The sequence below is a fragment of the Aptenodytes forsteri genome, unplaced genomic scaffold, assembly GCF_000699145.1.
Source record: "Aptenodytes forsteri isolate BGI_AS27 unplaced genomic scaffold, ASM69914v1 Scaffold151, whole genome shotgun sequence".
NCBI lineage: Eukaryota > Metazoa > Chordata > Aves > Sphenisciformes > Spheniscidae > Aptenodytes > Aptenodytes forsteri.
Window position 1 is genome coordinate 3692906 of NW_008795939.1, and position 18818 is coordinate 3711723.

The 18818-nt window shown below is 37.7% G+C and overlaps 1 protein-coding gene across 1 annotated transcript in view; it reads right to left on the reverse strand.

The window, feature by feature from the left end:
- TRPM3 (transient receptor potential cation channel subfamily M member 3) overlaps positions 1-18818 on the reverse strand; it is a 282091-nt gene that overhangs the window by 102764 nt on the left and 160509 nt on the right. Inside the window, exon 6 of the mRNA XM_019473648.1 lies at positions 16992-17163. Coding sequence (XP_019329193.1) covers positions 16992-17163 — 172 coding nt within the window. The remainder of the gene's footprint in view (positions 1-16991; positions 17164-18818) is intronic.

Genomic DNA, 18818 nt, shown 5'->3' on the forward strand with positions numbered 1-18818 from the left:
ATCAGTTAATAATACTTTGTTGATATTTCTTCAAAGTAAAACCACTTCTGGCTTTCAGGAAAGATCTCTAGACTACAGTTGTCTGCATCCTAATGTTATGAGCTTTTCCAGATTTATGATGATTAAATTCTGATCAGTGATGGTATCCACAGTGTGTGAAAGGAAGTCCATAAACATGGACTGCTTGAGTATCTTAAAATTTGAAAAAGAGAGTAAGTGGGAATTATCACATTCTCAATTTTCTATAATGTTTTCAATCACATTGAAATTATTTGTGACATTATATTTGTTTCAGGATAAAAGCTTAGCTACTTACACCAAAGAAATCTGCATCTCAGTAACTCTCAGGCAAAACACAGAGCAGATTTGAATTAAACTTTTACATAGTTTGATGCGAAAAATCCTGGATGCATCTTTGCTGGTAAATATTAGGAATTTGGAAATTAATGCAGAGGGTCTGTAGAAAAATTTCAGTGGGTAGGAAGACATTGACTGACTATTCCTGATTAGATATTAAAACGGCATTTGCTAACAATTGTGCACCTATGAAATTGAGAACTGACCATGCCTTGTCTTACTGTGACACTGGACCAATTTGAAAAATGTTGGCATGTGATGTCAATAAGACAGAACCTCTGATTTCAGGAAGGAGGTAGCTGATGGACTTCTCTTTAACTGGTAATCAAAATATTTTTCCTTCTACATCTCTGTATCTCCTTAGAAATGAGAGAGTCAGGAATTCTCTGCAAGTGCGCTATTTCAGTTTGTGCATGCACATTATACAATAGTTTGCAAAGACGGGGCTGGAAGTGCCTGATGTATCCACAGGGACCCTCTTGTTTCAGCCACTTCATCCAGAAGGAGAATGTCAGGCTGGGAGGCGCGATGCTAAATCTGAAGGTAATACATTCCTTACAAAGCCAAGGACATCATCATTATAAAAAGAGTTTCTTGCTTGAGTTGAGATTGTCAGAAAGGAGACAATGCTGAGATAAAACCGTGCTGATGGAAAACTGGACTACAGCATGGGGGTTGCTGTCTCCTAGCACCCATCCAGAAGGTGGGAACTTTGTGCCAAGCATTAAAATGGACAGTCCAATAAATTGACAAGCAAGAAGTTTTTCCTCCATGTTTTTTGTGGAATTTACCATAAAATTGCCCTAGTCTTGGCAAAACTAAGGATAGCACTCATCTTGCTGGGCTATCTCCAAAACAACACTGCTGTTTTCACTAAGTACTCTAAAAGTATACAACCTTAGAAATTGTGTGTTTCATATTTTATTAACTGGAAAGAGAGTAGCAGTAATACACTCCACTGAAATGTTGTCCATTCTGAAATTGCGGATAACCCTTCTCAATATGGGACAATGCATTAGTATTGTTATCAGGAAAGACTCTCAATCATTGATGTTGTTTTCCAAACATAGAAAAAGACCAATTAATTTTCACAGATCTAGATAATTTTTCTGTTTCTTAGAAGGCAGTAAATGACGTTACTCAGCTTTCTTTATATCTTTTGTAAAGAAAGATACATCCTCTTTTAAGTTCAAGTGAATTTTTTTTAAATATCTAAAAAATTATGGTGTTTTCCAGCCATCTGATAGTTACATGGAGGATTTCTTTTTAAATTTACTCAGTTTATTGTTTTTTCAGCATTTCTAGGATGAGCTGTGTTTTCAGCAAACCTTTTTCCTTTTCCTTTTGGAAGATGGAGAAACCTTCCTGTTTAGCAGTATATTTGCAGAATTGAGAATAGCTCAGAATGCTGACTATTGTGTTATCACTGTGAGGTTTATCACTTGGTTAACTACACTTATGTTTCAAGATGGTAAAGGTCTGATCCCAAAATCAAAGGTCTTCCTACTTAAGAATGGGGTCAGAATTTTTATTCTGTGTTATTGAAAATAGTTCGTAAGCCAGAGATATTTTTTTTCTCAGATTTTCAAAGGAAATATTCAACTCGTATTCAAGAGCAGGTATGTGTGAAACATCTCACACAAAGTTGTATATTACTATTTCTCATTTAATAAGGTCTCCGTCCCACATACTGAAGTCTTAACATTCCTGCTATAAATGCAAAAAGACAGGTAGTCTCTCATGACTTAATTAATAGAATACAGACAAAAGAGTGTTTTTATTTTCATTTTATATAATGATTCATCCAAAAAGAAGAATAAATAGTACCAAAGACCTGGGAGTTAAAATCAGTTCTCTGAGGCTTATCACTATCCTAATTTCCAAAACAATAACTTGTATTTGGAGCATTTCAATAAGCATAGATTTTTGCAGGGTAGACTAGATTGCTAAGTGTTTCACAGTGTTAGCTATTATGGATATTGTTGGTGCAATATTGTAAACTAGACTGCAATATTGTACAAAAGATTTATACAGTCAACCTAAAGCTTCATTACGGTGTTATTGCCTTTGTGGCCAGCAACAGAGCCAGTGAGAGACTTTCTGGCATTTGTGATTCCAGGAAGGTACGTACATACCAGAACATTTGTCCTGATGTGCACCAGTGACAACTTGTAGACCTTCATGTTATTATACAGAAAAATAGTTCCATTTTCCCCTTTACACAGTGGTAGTGCATGAATACATAAGTTAAAACAATAAACTAGAAGAAATGAATGAATTTGGAAATGGAAGCAAGGAAAAACTGCATAATGTCTGTGCTGTGTGAAGAGATTTAAAAAAATCTACCATGCTTTGCAGAAGCCCTACTTTTTTTTTTCCCAGTTCTTGGAAAAACATGAATATTTATACTGTGAGTATATTTATAAATTATCTATAACTGTCATAAATTATTACTAACTCTTTTTATGAAGAGGTAAACATGAGTTACCCATTTTTTTATAGACCAATAAGTGAATAAAATGTCTCATTTACTACAAAATGCATTTACTACTCATGTTTTTAAGTGTGCTTATAAGAGTAACTGGGACATATCAGTATGTTGCGTACTATTTCCAAGTTCACCCCTGAGATCAGCGCAAAAAAACTGAGAGGCTGTAGTTCACTATCCCCCCTGAGATGCGCAAAAAAACTGAGAGGCTGTAGTTCACTATCCCTGACAGAAATGTCTCTTTCTCTATCTTAACACTGGGTGGAGGTAGGTGCATCTGGGCTGATTTCCTGCTGGCCACCTTTGCTCCTTCATCAGGTCAGACATGTTGGTGCGGGTTCACCTACATTCATTTTCTTTTTCTACCCGGAAATTTTGGCTGGAGAATTTGGTAATTATTTGTATTTGTTTGGGATGTTGGGGTCTGTGGCTGTCCCACTGGAGCTCTATCTTAACACTGGGTGGAGGTAGGTGCATCTGGGCTGATTTCCTGCTGGCCACCTTTGCTCCTTCATCAGGTCAGACATGTTGGTGCGGGTTCACCTACATTCATTTTCTTTTTCTACCCGGAAATTTTGGCTGGAGAATTTGGTAATTATTTGTATTTGTTTGGGATGTTGGGGTCTGTGGCTGTCCCACTGGAGGAGTTACTGCACAGTGGTTGGCACAGAAGTGGCGTACAGCTGGAAATCTATGTCACATCTCCCACACAACATGCAGCTGTAAAGCAAGTTCTCCAGTAGCTGGATGCGATGGAAGAACTTCAGGCTAATGGTGCACATAAGACAGAGTCACCGTGAACATACCCAGTGAGTTCAAACTGTCCCAAAGTGTGGGGAGAGCAATCCTCTATGAACCTACACACAGCGCATGTGCGGTTAACCTGACATCTCAAAGTCTTTTCTTAATGAGGCACACACTGCTCATCTGTGCAGTGTTGGAATTAGGATTGTCACCCTTCCTAGAAATCCTGAACCTACTGCAGGCATGTACAGGGATATATAAGGCAACACTGAGCTGGAATGGCCCATCAGTTCTTCATGAAAGCAGGTATATTTGCATGACCAAGGGGCCTCTACAGTTTTGCACAGCACCACCCTCCAGGTCCGCAGGTTACTAAACTTTCCTGGACCTAGAGGTACTGTGAAAGGTGGGGTACATAAATTAGCAGGTTTCTCCACTGGTCATCATGACACAGGTTGTCCTGTGCTTATCTGAGATGATGAGATAATGAACTCTTAGCAGCAGAAAGTTTCTATGATAGGCTTTAGATTTGTTTCAGGCCTCTAACTTGTGTATGTCCTGCAAAAGGTCTACCATTTGTGGGCAATGGCTACCTTTCTACGTGCAAAATTCTTTTAGGACAATGGCTTTTGTAAGGGGTAAACTCAATGCTCTCTTAGTGGCTGACAAATACAGTCATAAAATAGAAATCCAAAAATATAAATCAACAGATATATATACATGTTGGTGTGCCTGCAAGTATTTGCAGCTGCACAGTGTACTCAGAGGCATGTGTATAGACCATTTTGCACAGGTTGTTTAGCACAAATGCCCCATAGGTTTCCTGAAAGTGAAGCCTTTATATCCTTTCATGTGCAGAAGTAAAATTAATTTGCATGCAAAGCCAGATAATGTTAAACTTTTCCTGTCACATACAATTTTACATAACGAGGACCTCTGTTTCTTTGTTTCTTCCAGATTTTCTTGCCTTCCTAGTCTGCTTTATGGAGAAAATGTTTCTTTCTTCTTTTTTTTTTTTTAATGTTGTTCCAGCTAATGGAAAATGCTCCTTTATTATAAGGAATGAATCACCAGGTTTTCCCAAAATTTTTTTTAATGTTCCAGCTAATGGAAAATGCTCCTTTATTATAAGGAATGAATCACCAGGTTTTCCCAAAAATATTAAGAAAAAATTCTCTCTGACCTTTGCTCTTTTAACTAAGTGCCTGCTAAACTGGCTTCCTTCGCACATACGACTTCAGGAACTTTGTGCTACCCGTACCTCTGGAGTCAAAAACTCCCTGAGCTCTAGGGTTGTTTCACAAACCCTGTGCTGATGCCTCTCTCTTATCTGACAAATTGCTGCTTTTGCTAGTGAGCAAGTACTTGTGTTGCTCTGAGGTATGACCCAATCCCACCCTTTGTTGCAGCCTAATCTACCATTTAAGGGCCCAGTCTGTGGTGCATAGCTAGCTTAAGCATTAGTCAACTGTAACGATAAATGTAAAGGCAAATGGCCAGCATGGTAAAACAAGTAGGAATATGTTTTTGTTTAGCATACTGAAGGTAATCACCCTCCCCTTACAGACATGATAGCCCTCATATACATTCACACAGAACTGTATGATATGATGATCAAAACAAGAAACTTCATAAATACAAGTTTTGAAATGGCAAGAAACTTCATAAACAGAAGTTTTTAGCCACCTGTCCTTGAAGTAAAACTTGGGTTCAGAGGTTTAATCTTAATACAAATGCACTCTGAACACATTTACTACAACTCTATTACCAATAGGTATCTTGATACTCACTTTGGTTTGGTAAATTCTAACCAGTACATCTTGGTTGGTTTTCTTTTATTGTTGCAAACATTTTGCATGTGTAAGAATTGAAACAAAACTATGCTGCATTTGAATGCCATGTGGATGAATATTTACTAAATAAAAATGAAAAATGAATAAAAAGTTTATGAAGTTACAAATTTAGATATGTGATTCTATTAACTAGGAATAGAAACACCAAAACCACCCTGCACATGTGGGCCTCTAATCCTAAAGCAAGTGTCAGGATAACAAATCCTTAATTGCATCAAACAGATGACGTGTTTCCCAAGTACAGGCTATTTATTCAACAGATGTGGTTATAGTTCAGGACTTTTTAATGCAAGGATTGCTTATCAGTGGCATTTAGTGGAAAATCCCATTTAACTGTCAATGGAAGACTGATAAAGTGTTGTGAAGCTCAACAAAAATGTTCAAGTGCCTACAAGCTCTTTGACAGTTTTGAACTACATTTTGATCAAATCTGATCTTAGTTTTAACTTAAATATGTGAGACGAACTACGATTTTTGAGTGGAAATCAACTAATAAGTATTAATCATTCATATTTGAAAAGGGCAAGATAGCATTTCTTTCTGAGTTTTCTGCAGAGTTTAGGCTTATGATGTCTTGAAACTCAGGTTGGAACTTGGGGGTTCTGGGAACTTAAAGAAAAACAAAGAAAGTCCTTAGCTCAAGAAGTCTGTCTTAAAAGTCCAACTTCCAGGCCATTGCTATATTTCATGGGGCTAGCAGAGTATGCAGCAGCGTGTTGCATTAGCAAAGGCTGAAAGAAACACACCACATTAAACCTGTGGCTTTCAGAAGCATTTTGGTCCAAGTGTTTGCATAGCACTTGGATATCCTAGTGAGAGTTACTTACACAGAATGGATAAACAATTAAATAAGCTCTGGAATTTTAATAAGCAAAAGTCCACCCAGCATAAGCTTAAAAGTTTGAGGAAAGTAATTTTTAATTTCTGAACTAACATTTGCCTTACAGTAATACAGAATCAACAGATATTACTCTTTGGTTGTTAATAGAATATGTCTAACCACAGGGTAAGTGCTGCTTAAATAGATTTAAAATGGTATTGGATTTACAACAGTCTTTAAAAAGTTTGCCCGCACAAATGTGTCTGCTTCACCCTGGACATCTATGTGATATTGCCTATGGTCCCAACTGCCTCAAAAAGGCTAAGTGATAACAGAGAACATCCTGAAATAATCCAGATCCTTCCTATTAGGTTACACTGAAATAACATTACAGCTTGGTTTTTTTCAGGCTATTTTCAGCCTTCAGGCCCTTTTGGAAACACCTCCTGATGCATATGAAACAACTTTGGCTAAAATATCAATATCAATAGCAAATAGATAAGATCACCTGCATATGCAATAGATCTGCTTCCCCCAGCTCTGCAAATCACAGCCACAGTATGCTTACCACCGGAACAATTACACGATTAACTGCTAAGTGAACATGACTGGAAAAAAGGGAATGTAACTTGCCTTCATACGTTGATGGAAAGGGATGTTGGGTTTTATTACCCAGAGAGACAGGAACATCCCCCAGATGCCACAACCAGCTCAAACTTAATTTCACATAGCTGCACTTCTTACAGTCACCTCTCCCTTTTCCTCACCGCTTATCTCCAGTATCTTCCATACAGCAGAATCTGTTACTACTATTTCCAGATATGGCAAAGATGAGGCAGATGTGTCTTTTAATCCTTGAAAGGACGTTCAGTAATAAGAGCAGAGAAACAGAGATTTTTTTTTTTTTAAAAAGGAACCCAAACTCATTCTACCCTCTTCTGAACAACTTCAAGTTTTCTATTTTCATAAATTAAGTGGAACTTCCACTTGTTTGGAGGCTCATTACATGCCCTATGTCTAGAGAAATCAAAGTGACCTGGTAAGCCAATACAACAAATTCTAAGAATATTTGCTGTCTTTCTCAAATTCACAGAACTAAAGGATTATGTGTGACAGAATGACACAGAACCATTACTAATAAAGGAAAGCTCACAACCATTTGACTTATTTTTGATTTTCAATTTATTTTTTGACTTTTCTTCTGCCATAAGCTCATTGAATCTCATTTGCTATAATTTTCTTTGTCTTTTTCATGCTTCCCAACCACATTTTAAAATTACTATTATAAATATTATTTTGTTCAGATTTATTGTTTTCTTTGTAGTTTGCATTCATTCTCCTTGTTCCCCTTGTTATGGTCACTTCCATTCTGCATTCTCATCTTTCTAATTTCCTTTTTGGTATCCCAATCACACTTTCACTTCCTCTCTGTCTCCTTGTGTCTAATCCATAATCCTCTTTTAGCTCCTCTATTTTTAATTCTCCTTTTTACTGAGAGCATGATCGCATTTCATTTGTCCCAGCCTGTCCTCCTTTCTCTTCTGTTTCGTCTCAGTACTTTCATTTTTATTTGTCCAATGCTCCTTCTTCATCTGTCTAAATCTACCTAGTGATGTATCTGCCATCCTACCAGATGTGGCATTGACAGACAAATCTGTGGACCTGACACCTGGACCATATCTTCATTTAATATTGGACTGGTCCTAAAAACTTCTTCAAAGGACATCAAGGATGGTAAAAAGAAAAACTCTTGAGAAACTTGTGGTACCTTCTTTTGATTTTCATACCTGTCTTCACAAAAGGACAAAGTTTAGAGAGTCCTCAGAACAGGCAAGACATGGGAAGAGTCTATGTAAGACTAAACCCTGGGATTTGTGAGCCTCACAAGCCGGTACAATCCACTCGGTTACTTTCTACCGGATGGCAATACATTGTTCAAAGCTGGCACTTGAAGTTCAAAGGCATGCACACAAGAATCTTCATGGGATTCAGTCAAAACTTACCCTATCTGTCCTAGCAGTCAACTGTGTATTAGGCCAGTACTACAGCACCTAACTGGTTTCGCTCTTCTTGGAGCTCATCAGCTGTAGGTAATGGCCCAAAAGAATCAGGAGCAACTACAATTTCAGTAATTTTCACATTCTCTCTAATCTTGCTTGGTACTTTCCCTTGGTGTAACAAGGATGTAACAAGGGAACAACTTACAACTTGGATGTAAGCACAACCACATATTGTAGCCAGCACTTTAGAAAGTTATAACCAACTTTTACACTGCCTTGAATTACATATTGAGGAGCTCTTCCTTGTCACATTTTGCATTTTTGTCAACATATTTGACACTATATAATCTCAGAAAATTATCCCTCCTTTCTCTCCTGTTTTAGAAAACTACAACAGGTGAGATACAGAACATCAGAAATTTTGCTAAAAAGGATTCACCCTAAAATAATCTCTGTTTCTTAGTTTTATGGCTTTGTTCTGGTTTTTATAGTGAATTCAATAAATCTAAAATGTCCAAACTTTATATAGCTGAAATGACCGGTGTTCTTCTGCTTGTATATCAATCGTATGAAAACACATGTTTTCAACAAACTCATCTGTGGAAAGTCAAGTCCATAAGAGGAATTTATGGATCCACTTGCACTCAATCAATTGCTTATTTATCTGTGCTTCAAGAACAATTTTTAAACTGCATGTGATTTCTCAGCCCTTTCTGAAATGATATTTTTGTCTCCAGTGCCTGATCCACCAACATCATGATGCTTTTGATGAAAAAGGCCCGTTTCTGATCTCTAACAAAATCTGAAATAAGTCAACCTTTAAACAGTTCTGAGTTTTACTCAGATTTCATAAAAGTCAAACTTGCAGCAGGCTTTCTCTCCTAGAAAGAAGTCTATACCTACACCTTTCCAGCTATGTAGTTATGAAAATGCATCTAGGGCTGCACAGAATATGAAGGAAAAATCTGAAACAAATGAGAATTCCAATGCATTTGATGACGGTGCAATGGTCAGAGAAGATGCCAGTGATGACAGTTGAACGTCCCTTTGCCTTCCCAGCCCCCTTCATATATTCTCAGGCATAGGATGACAAAGGGAAGTCCACGGGTCACATGAACAGATATTGTTGACATATTACCGTGTCCAAATTGCCTTCTCTACGCAATCAAATCACCCAACTTTATCCATCAGTTCCTTACTCAGAGGTAACTTTTTCTCATAGGCCTACCAAAACTCAACTAAATTCACCAACTCTATAAAGAAGAAAGATTAAATACAAGGACACAGGTATCAATGCCTGTGATCTGTCTGTTTTCAAAGGGCATACCATAGAGGTAGAGCAAACCTTTAGCACCAAACAGCATGTTTAAAATAAGAAAAATTGCAGATTGATAATGAATAGTAATATTCCACATGAAGCCCCACGTGCTCTAGAAGACAATTCTTCCAGAAATGTACTAATCAAAAGAAGAGTAAGAATATCACAAGGTGGATCTGCACAACCTAAGGATTTGGTGTGGTAATCTTTCTAAGAAATACCAACATGCTTCAACGCGTAGAACTGACTGAGCAGTGCAGAGTGATTCTTGGGCAAAATACACAGAGGTTTGTTTGGGTTTTTTTTTCCTTTTTTTGAGGGAAATAAAACCCAAAACACTACGCTCTCTAGAGTTACTAGGAAAGAGGACAAGGCACCTACGGTACAGAATATGTATTTTTTTCTATTGTTTTCACACGGTGCAGAGAAGATGAAGCACAGTGTAGATAACACTGTAAATGAGCCTCTTTTAAATCATTGGAGCAAACATTAGATCTTTTTACATTTTGTTCCATGATGGTAGTTGTTAAGCCCAATTTGAATACCACTGCCTCACTGGTTGGACTTCACTTATTTCCAAAGCAAATTTTAAGGATGTAAAATCTCTGTCAGATAGTCACAGAGAACAGAAAATTCTGGCAGTATTCTGACCAAGTTTTAAATCTTTTGGTAGATGAAGCTTTCAATATAAGAAAGACGTCTGGATTTAAAAGAAAAATGACATTAGCACATGATGAATATGTTTTCAAGGCCATTTGTCAGATTTGCAAATATCAGACAAAAACTTATTCTGCCCTTCTAACTGCTACTGAAAGCACATTACTCCTTTCTAACACATGCCAAACACAAATTTTATTACTGATATGTATGTGCTGATACATGCAAGACAAAGAAAATGATTGCATGTTTCCCAAAATAGTTATGCCTATACAAGAACATGCTGTAAGTGCATGCTATGCTATGCTATGCTATGCTATGCTGTGCTATGCTATGCTACGCTATGCTACGCTATGCTATGCGTTGTGTTGCATCCAGATTCTGATTCTGCTGACAGACAATTATCCATGTTCTTCTAAAGAAAAACTTACAATGTTCCTAATTAATTCACAACTTCTTTCATTCAAATTAAAAACTTTTTTATAGGCCATGTGCAATCACCTTATGCATATAAATAATTTGTGTCCTTGTCTTTCTCCACTGCTCCAGTAAGATCATTCATATGAAGGAAAGTAGGCATTTGTGATGGAAGTGCTTGGCAATCATGCTGTAAGCTCTTTAAGGATTTAAGACTATTTCAGTTAGTAGTAACAGTTCAGTTAACAGCAACAACTATATCACATGAACTGAAGGCCTTAATGCAAACAGGAGGAATGAACTGCCTATTATAAAAGTGCAAACATGAGTCCAGAGCCAAAAGGGGGAAACTTCAGATAGGATTTTTGAAGGTTCTGTAAGTACTGGTAAATGGTCTTTTTATATAACATGAAGTAATTCTAGATCACACTTGTTAATGAGAAAGCACTGTTCTGGCTAATCACAAAATGGGTGAAACCCACGGCATGTCAACCTATTGGAGTGACTTTACCTGAAAGTGATCAACAGTGCTCAGATCAGACCTATTAGCTGAGTTACTATATTGGCAATTATTCTAATCTAACCATCTGTGGAGCAGCAGGAATGAATATTTTATAACTTGTAACTTCTAACACACATTTTGTAGACAGATTTCTTTTGTGTTTCTGGTTGGAGGCAAGACTGATGTACCTATTGTGTTACTCAGCAATGTTCTGCAAAAGTGGTAATGATGTACAACTTAGCAAATGACTGGGCCATTCTAGCACACTTCACAGCAATACTTTGTTAGTGTCCAGGAATGTCATAATTGGAGAATTTGCAATAGGTCATCTCTAGTAATTAGATGCTTCATTTCTTTCCTTCCTCTGTTTATAGATTATATCATCTGTTTGGTGATACATTAAGTTCTCTTTCTGTACTGGCCACTAGTATTTTCCCAGGATGGGAAAAAAAAAAGACTAGCTGCACTTTCACATCTTGCAGGACCATAAGATATTCATTGATTTCTAATCCAATGCCAACACCAGTTTTCTGGTGAAAATTGTTCTACCTCTTTTGTTTTAAACAGTTTCTTTTGAAACATTTCTTTCCACCATTGTGACCCATTGGAAAGAAGGTGTAAGTTGTATATAGTATTTGCGAAAAAGCAGCTGCAAAGGGGACAGAAAATCTACAAGGCACAGAAGACTTCCCACACATCAGGGGGAGGAGGAAATGTATTGCGTATGGAATTCTAGAAAAGAAAAGAAATTCTCAACATTTTAGACGATACGTTGATCCCTATTCCTTCTGAATAAAATTGAGTGTTGGAACAAAAGACTTTAGAATTACTTTAATCAAGAAATACTGTAGATGAGAGGAGCTTGAGGGATGCATAAGAATTTTAGAAGAAGAATAATTAAATGCTAGGTCTACAATATCATGGCATACTATCTCTTGAGGTTGAATGCCTAACGACTTTTAGTTATCCTTATAAAGATAGTCAATTAGACCACATGTTTTTAAACTGAAAGTTATTTCAGGGCTCAAAGACAATAAGGACTTACGTGATTTTTGAGAAAATGAAGTCCAAACTTGAAAAATACCGCATAAATGGCAATTTTTCTGTGTTCATTCTTGGAAAAGGATTCCAACAAGGTAAATTACTCGACTGTTCAGAGTAAAACTTGTAGCTTTTGTTCTACTCAGATAACTAGATCCTTATGTCATGGACCTGGGGTTACAGTGGATGCCAGTCTGAATGTGATCCAACAGCATGCTCTCAGTGCACATAAGGCAAAAAATGCACTTGTGCTACGTTAGAGAAGTGTGTCAAGTGTGAGTTTTTATCCCACACCCACTATGTTCATCACTAGTGGGGCTGCATCTGAAGTACTGGATTCAGGTTTGGGCTTTCCACTTCAAGAAGGATGAGGAGAAACTGGGGAGCATCCAGAGAAAAGCTGTTAAGGTATATACTGGCCTACAGGATATGTCTGAATAGGAAGTTTGAGACAGCAGAGCTTGTTTAACCTTTTGAAAAGAAGTTTAAGGAGTAATTTAATACCTCCCTACAACTACCTGGAAGGGTCTTAAAAAGGTGTTAGAGCTATCCTCTTCTTGCAAGGGCCAGGCCCTATGAAGGGAAAATGGCCATAAATAGTGGTTTGGGGGCTCCAGATCAGACACTGATGGTGGGGTGAGGAAAGTTTCCAAATATTTTGCTGGAGCCCATACAGATGTTTGAATATCCATTATTGGGGGTTTTCAGACTTGGCTAAACAAAGCTACGGACAAGTTATTCTAGCATTGACAATAGTCCACTTTGAGATGAGACTCAGACTGGGGACCTTCAGAGGTCTGTTCCAGCCCATATGAAATGTATCATTTTATGAATAGCTGTGAACCCTCTTGTGCTCAAGGCAGTGAGACAGCGTTTAATATTACAAGCACTTCCAGAAGCAGTGAATCAGTAATCAGTAAACTGGCAGCAGTGAATTATGTCAGCCTGACATGCTGTAGATCCCTGCATGCCAAGAAACAGTGTAAGCATAGCATCATAGCTGGAAACTCAGCTGCAGTCCACTTACTGTATCTCTGAAAAAATCACACCTCTTGAGCTGGGACATTTTATTGCATTTAAAATCTCTGTACATTTGTCATGAAAGCTTTCGTCTCATTAACGCAATATTTTTGGAATAGGATGAAATAAAATTGTTTTAACTCACATTTCAATGTTAAAATTTTTACATGAGCTGTCAAATTATCCATGCAATGCTGTACAAATAAACCATATGGCAGAGATGGTCACAAAGATATTTTTCCTTTCTTCCAGAGCATATCTTAAGGTGATCTCCCTGCCTTTAAATTCCTGCAAAAAGTCCAGGACTGAAATGTTTATGTGAATTGGAAATCAGAAACATTTCTGATCAGATCACCTTCAATATTTCCTTTTGATCTTGAAACAGTTTTAGAAAAGTTCATCCTACTTTCAACATTTCTTACTACAAAATGATGCACTTTGAAACTTCATGACTTTGAGACAACTTGTGGCTCACTGCAAGAGATGGTTGCTGGGCTGTGTTAAAATAGTCTTCACTTGTGAAAATAAGAAAGACCTGCCCTGAGTACTGAAGCATCAAACTGACCTCTAGTTAAATTCACAACTGAGTGACTCTGTCCTGAACCTGCAGACTCAATTGACCCACAAATGCAACTGTACCCTCTGCTTGCCTGGAAAGCATTTTTAAATTCCTGAATATTTGCTGTGGACAAAACAAGAGCTACGGAAGAGGTAAAGGCTAAAAATGTAGAGTGGAAACAGAGTATTCAATGAAATCTTTTCTCTAGTGTTCATAGGGGGCATAAGGCAAGCTTTTTATTATTATTATTTAATAGTACACGCATTCAGGAAATTAGATACTGCTGAATGACTGAGTATGATGCCATATTAAGGACAAAACCAGCTGAGTCTTTCAGAATTATCTGGCATACTTAATGACCTGATTTAATAATAAATTTTATAAAAGAGACTGCCACTGTCCTAATCTATTTGAAAGGAATACCACTTTCTGTGTCTTTAATAGGTGAGCACAAGCTTGAAGTTTCCCTTTGTGAATGGTGTGTAATCCCAAACATCCAGGAGAGCTATCACTGCGCTGGAGAAAGAGACAATTGAAGCAAAGGAAAGCAGATAAGAAGAAATGACAAGCCTCACATGTAAAAGTCAGGCAGGCTTAAGAATAAGAATAAAATCTGCCTTCAGCACTTTTGTCCAGGGACAGGCTGTGAAATAAGAAGTTACCAACTGTTTATTAGTTCCTAAATCTGTTCTGTTTTCTAGCCCTCTGCTCTTTTGTTTGGTGATTAACTAAAAATTGTACCTTTTCCTGACTCTCCAGCAAACAAAAGTCTGCTGCTGTCAGCGTTTTTCCCCACTCCACATGCTTACTACTGGAAAATGGTAAATAAGGACACACATGCATGGCTGCACATACTCCCGTTTGGATGAAGATCCTTTTGCAGCAGCGCCCCCGCCTGCACAGGGCCGAGGATCTCCATTGTTCTGCTCTGAATGAGGGTAAGGAAAGGCATCAGAAAGTGACCATCTGTTTGGCTGACCTAACAGGGCAGGTGGTCCTTCCCTCATCCATATGGTCACCTTTCTATTGACTAGAGGCTGGGCAGGACTCAGTCACCTTTTTTTAAAACAATGGAAAACAAAACGTGGCAGAAACGTTCAGGATGTCACTGGACCAAGGCGTACAAATCTCACCAGCAACCTTCCTTCCTAACAGTTCTCTCACATTTCTATTTTGAAGAAGTGTTGTGAGACCCAAGTGGTTTTGTGTTTATAAGAGAGAGAGATTTGGGAGGGAGGGGTTAAATGATAGAGAGAGACTGTCACAGAGAAAAGGGAAGAGAAAAGGAAGAGACATACTCCTGGGGGGGGTGTGTGTGTGTGTGTGTGTGGCTGCAGAGAGAAACCAGAGGATAGAAGTCTTTCATTTTTTGTAGGTGTTTGAAGAGGTCAGGCAAGCATTTGACTTGAACCACCAAAGTTTGGAGGTTCATCCATCAATCACTTTTCAACAGATAAACCTCTTGTCCAAACCTAAATTAAGTTAAATTTGTCTAAAGAGATTTATTTTTTAACGTAAACATTTCCCCAACACAATGTTGTGCTGTAAACTGCAAAAGCTCGCATTTTTCTTATGAATGCCCTCAAAATAATTATTATTTATGACACAGTTTTCTACAATTTGATTACATCATATATGCCATATATGCCATTTTCAAATGTGAACCTAGGATTAGATCATACTATCTCCATCTGCTAAGGAAACCCATACGTATGCACACACCGCTTAGGATGCACACACATTTGTGCACACCTACACACTGCCCTCTGAGAAAAAGCAATATATACTCTGATATCATAAAAACAATAAGCCTGTAGTGCATGTAGTTCATGCAGTGGTGTTGAAAAGTGTAAGTAGCACACCATTTTAATTTAAGCACAGGCTATACTCATCATACAGAAAGCTTTATCAAGCTTGACCAACATGCTAGTTCATGTTCACCCCATTGAGCCTGCTTGTAATTCATTATCATTTGATGTCTGAGAGTCTAAATGCGTTTTCTAGTCTCATTCCAGTTTCAAGTGCCTATATCACAAAAACTGTCACCATTCCTGGCCTCAAAATTGCATGTTTACAGAGAGTTATCAGCAAAAAGGCTGTGATCACTTTTGAAAAATGAGTTCTGTTTTCATCCCTAAGGTAGCTTATGCAGGTACAACACTGAGGTTTGTTTGTGAGATTAAAAAAATTCCTGTCTGGCTAATATCCAAAGGAAGATTTCTTCCCTATATATGGCCTAGGTTCAATTTCTAGAGCTGATCTTTTTTTTTTTTTGATAGAACTAAGTTTCTAAAAACTAAATGATTGTAAACAGAAGCAAAAAAAAAAAAATCCAAAATAACTAGAAAGAAATTAACTCCCCATCTAAATTAAGCATCTATACACTACAGAAATAATAATACTAATATTGAGGTTTATTTTTTCCAAGCATAAGTGCTTACTTAGGTGACTATTTACTTTTCATTTTATGTAGGAAAGTAGTACCTGATTATAGAAGGAAAAAACCAACAACTTTGAGAGAAAAACTGGGGCTTCAGTCTGATTATAATGTGGAATGTATCATCATGATTGTAAAAGTTGAGGTGAAAGGACCATCTAACCTCATATTCTGCCTCTGACTGTGGCTAATGACAGCTGCCTAAGAAAAATCAATAAACATAGTGCAAACATATAGTAACATTTCTACGGGATACTATCTCTGCCTCTAAATATCAATGGCTCTGGGACTGCTTGAGTTGTCCAGTTATTTCTCCCACAACCATGCAGGATTTTGTATATGTCTATACACCTCAGTCATCTCTCTTCCAACCTGAAAAGTCTTTATCGTAAAAAGTTCTTCCTTATTTTTTGTCACCCTTTTCTCTACCTTTACTAATTCCACTGTATTGTTTACAAAACAAAGGGACCAGAACTGTATATAGTTTTAAGGAGATGGGGGTACCAAAGACCTAAGTTGAACCTGAAGAGCCTTGACAAATATTATTTGAAACTTATCAGAAACAAATTCAGCTATCTGTGCTGTACCCTTTCCCACAGTACTCTAAAATCACATTTTATTTTCTTTGTTCATCATTATTTGCTTTTATTAGCTCATGCTAACCATTTTAGGCAGTAGAACTACTCCCCAAAATAGACAGACCTTATTGCCTATTTATACTCATAGTGTCTTTGATATAACTACAATTATAAAACAATACAAGCAAAATGTTACTCACTTGTATTTATCTTCTGAAGTGAAATGTGCTTTTCCAGCTGTCTACGAAGTTTCACCTCTGCTCCATATTTACCAGTAGTGCCATTGTCAGCCAAAATAAAATGAGAATGCATACTGTTGAGCACTGTCAACTTACTCATGGGATTCGACATCGTCTGGTATGGTCGGACCACCTGCATTTTAGAGACAGAGGAAAAAAAAAAGTACTAAACAGAAAAGACCCTCTGAACTAAATCAATTATAAGATACCAGCTGACAAGATGATCCAAAAGAAAAAAAACCAAACACAAAATTGTGTGAAATATTGCAGTTGAGCACTGCTGTCTTCTATGTCTAAAGTAGAAAATAACCTTAGCACTTAAACCAGTGTGGCCACCTCTTGTAAACACTGACCTTTTAGACACAGACACTGCTTAAAGGGTTTTCCATGGTAATCTCTTTCAATAGCATCAATGGCCACTGTTTTAATGTTAAGTCCAGCTAATGGTCAGTCCTCCAAAGGTCTGTGTGACTACACACACACACTGTATACCCTGTCTCCTGCTGTCTTTCAATAACGTTGCCATAAATCCTCACCTCATCTGATCGAAATCTTTGATTCTTTCTTCATGGACCCCACCCAGCACTGTGCCCCCTGTTCTAGCTCATTCAGAGCCACCAGCACAGGAGGTCCTCTGCAGACACACCAATACAGGTGAGTTCCACTCTTGGAGAGGTGTACACACGATATTACACCACATTTTCAATTTCCTTGGAAAAAACTATTGGCCCATTCTTAGAATAGTACAAAGGCAGTTGCTTGCATTCAACAACAGCTTTAGAAAGTCTCCATTCAGTGGGGAGTTTGCTACACTTCTTTTGATTTGTTTTCATCAAGAGAAACTCTTCTGCAGACAGAGAAAATTGTTGCAGAGTTATCCCACTCATAGCCTCCAGACAGACCAAATAATAGCACTGGGTCACATGTGGCTGTCAGCTACTTTGGTGGGTCTCCAGTGACATAAGTAAGACTACACTGATGTGGCAAAAGAATTGGTGTTGTGTTGAGGGATCCTGGCTCATCATTCAAAAACATTTTGCTAGAAATACTGTTCCCTGCATTGGTTACGTATGTCTTGTCTTTTTAGAAAGACAAAACTAAAAATCTGTAAAATGAAGTCCTAGCTGAAGAAATGCTGAAGTGACTTGTTACAAAACTTGGCTGGGCTATGCTTCATCTGCAAGGAATTTTCTTCACAGCTCTGGCATTGTTCATTTTGCAAATCTAACAAAATTTTGTCCTTTTTAATGCACAAAAGTGGACACATGTTTTGACAAAAATGCTTGCAGACAGAAATATATTAACCTACTAATTTCTTCCTAATCTTCTCTCCCTTTTTGTTATTCTAAAGAGCTATCTAATTGAGACATAATTCTTTATAAATAATATGTGTTAGTAATTCTTTGGCCAGAGATATCTTTCTCTATTATTTTCCTTTATGAATGTTTGCAGCGCTTTGGTCAACTCTTGGATGTCAAGGGGAAACTCACAGACTTCTTTTGCTGTTATAAGCTGTCACACAGAGGGTACTCTGTAAGCTGTTCATCCCGCAAAAGGGAGGAAATAGGTCTGAGAAGCCCAAGAGGGCAGCTGGCCAACAGCAAAGCAGTGCACTCCACTGTGAGAACAGGAGATAGCTTTGGTTCAAGTGTCTTTTATACTGTTTCTTTCGGTACCGCATTCATAAAACGTTTATTCTACAGGCACATATAGCTTAACAGATATCAATATGCTGCTGGAACACATTCATTAACCAGCTTCTACAGACACAGAAACCATGCATCCCAT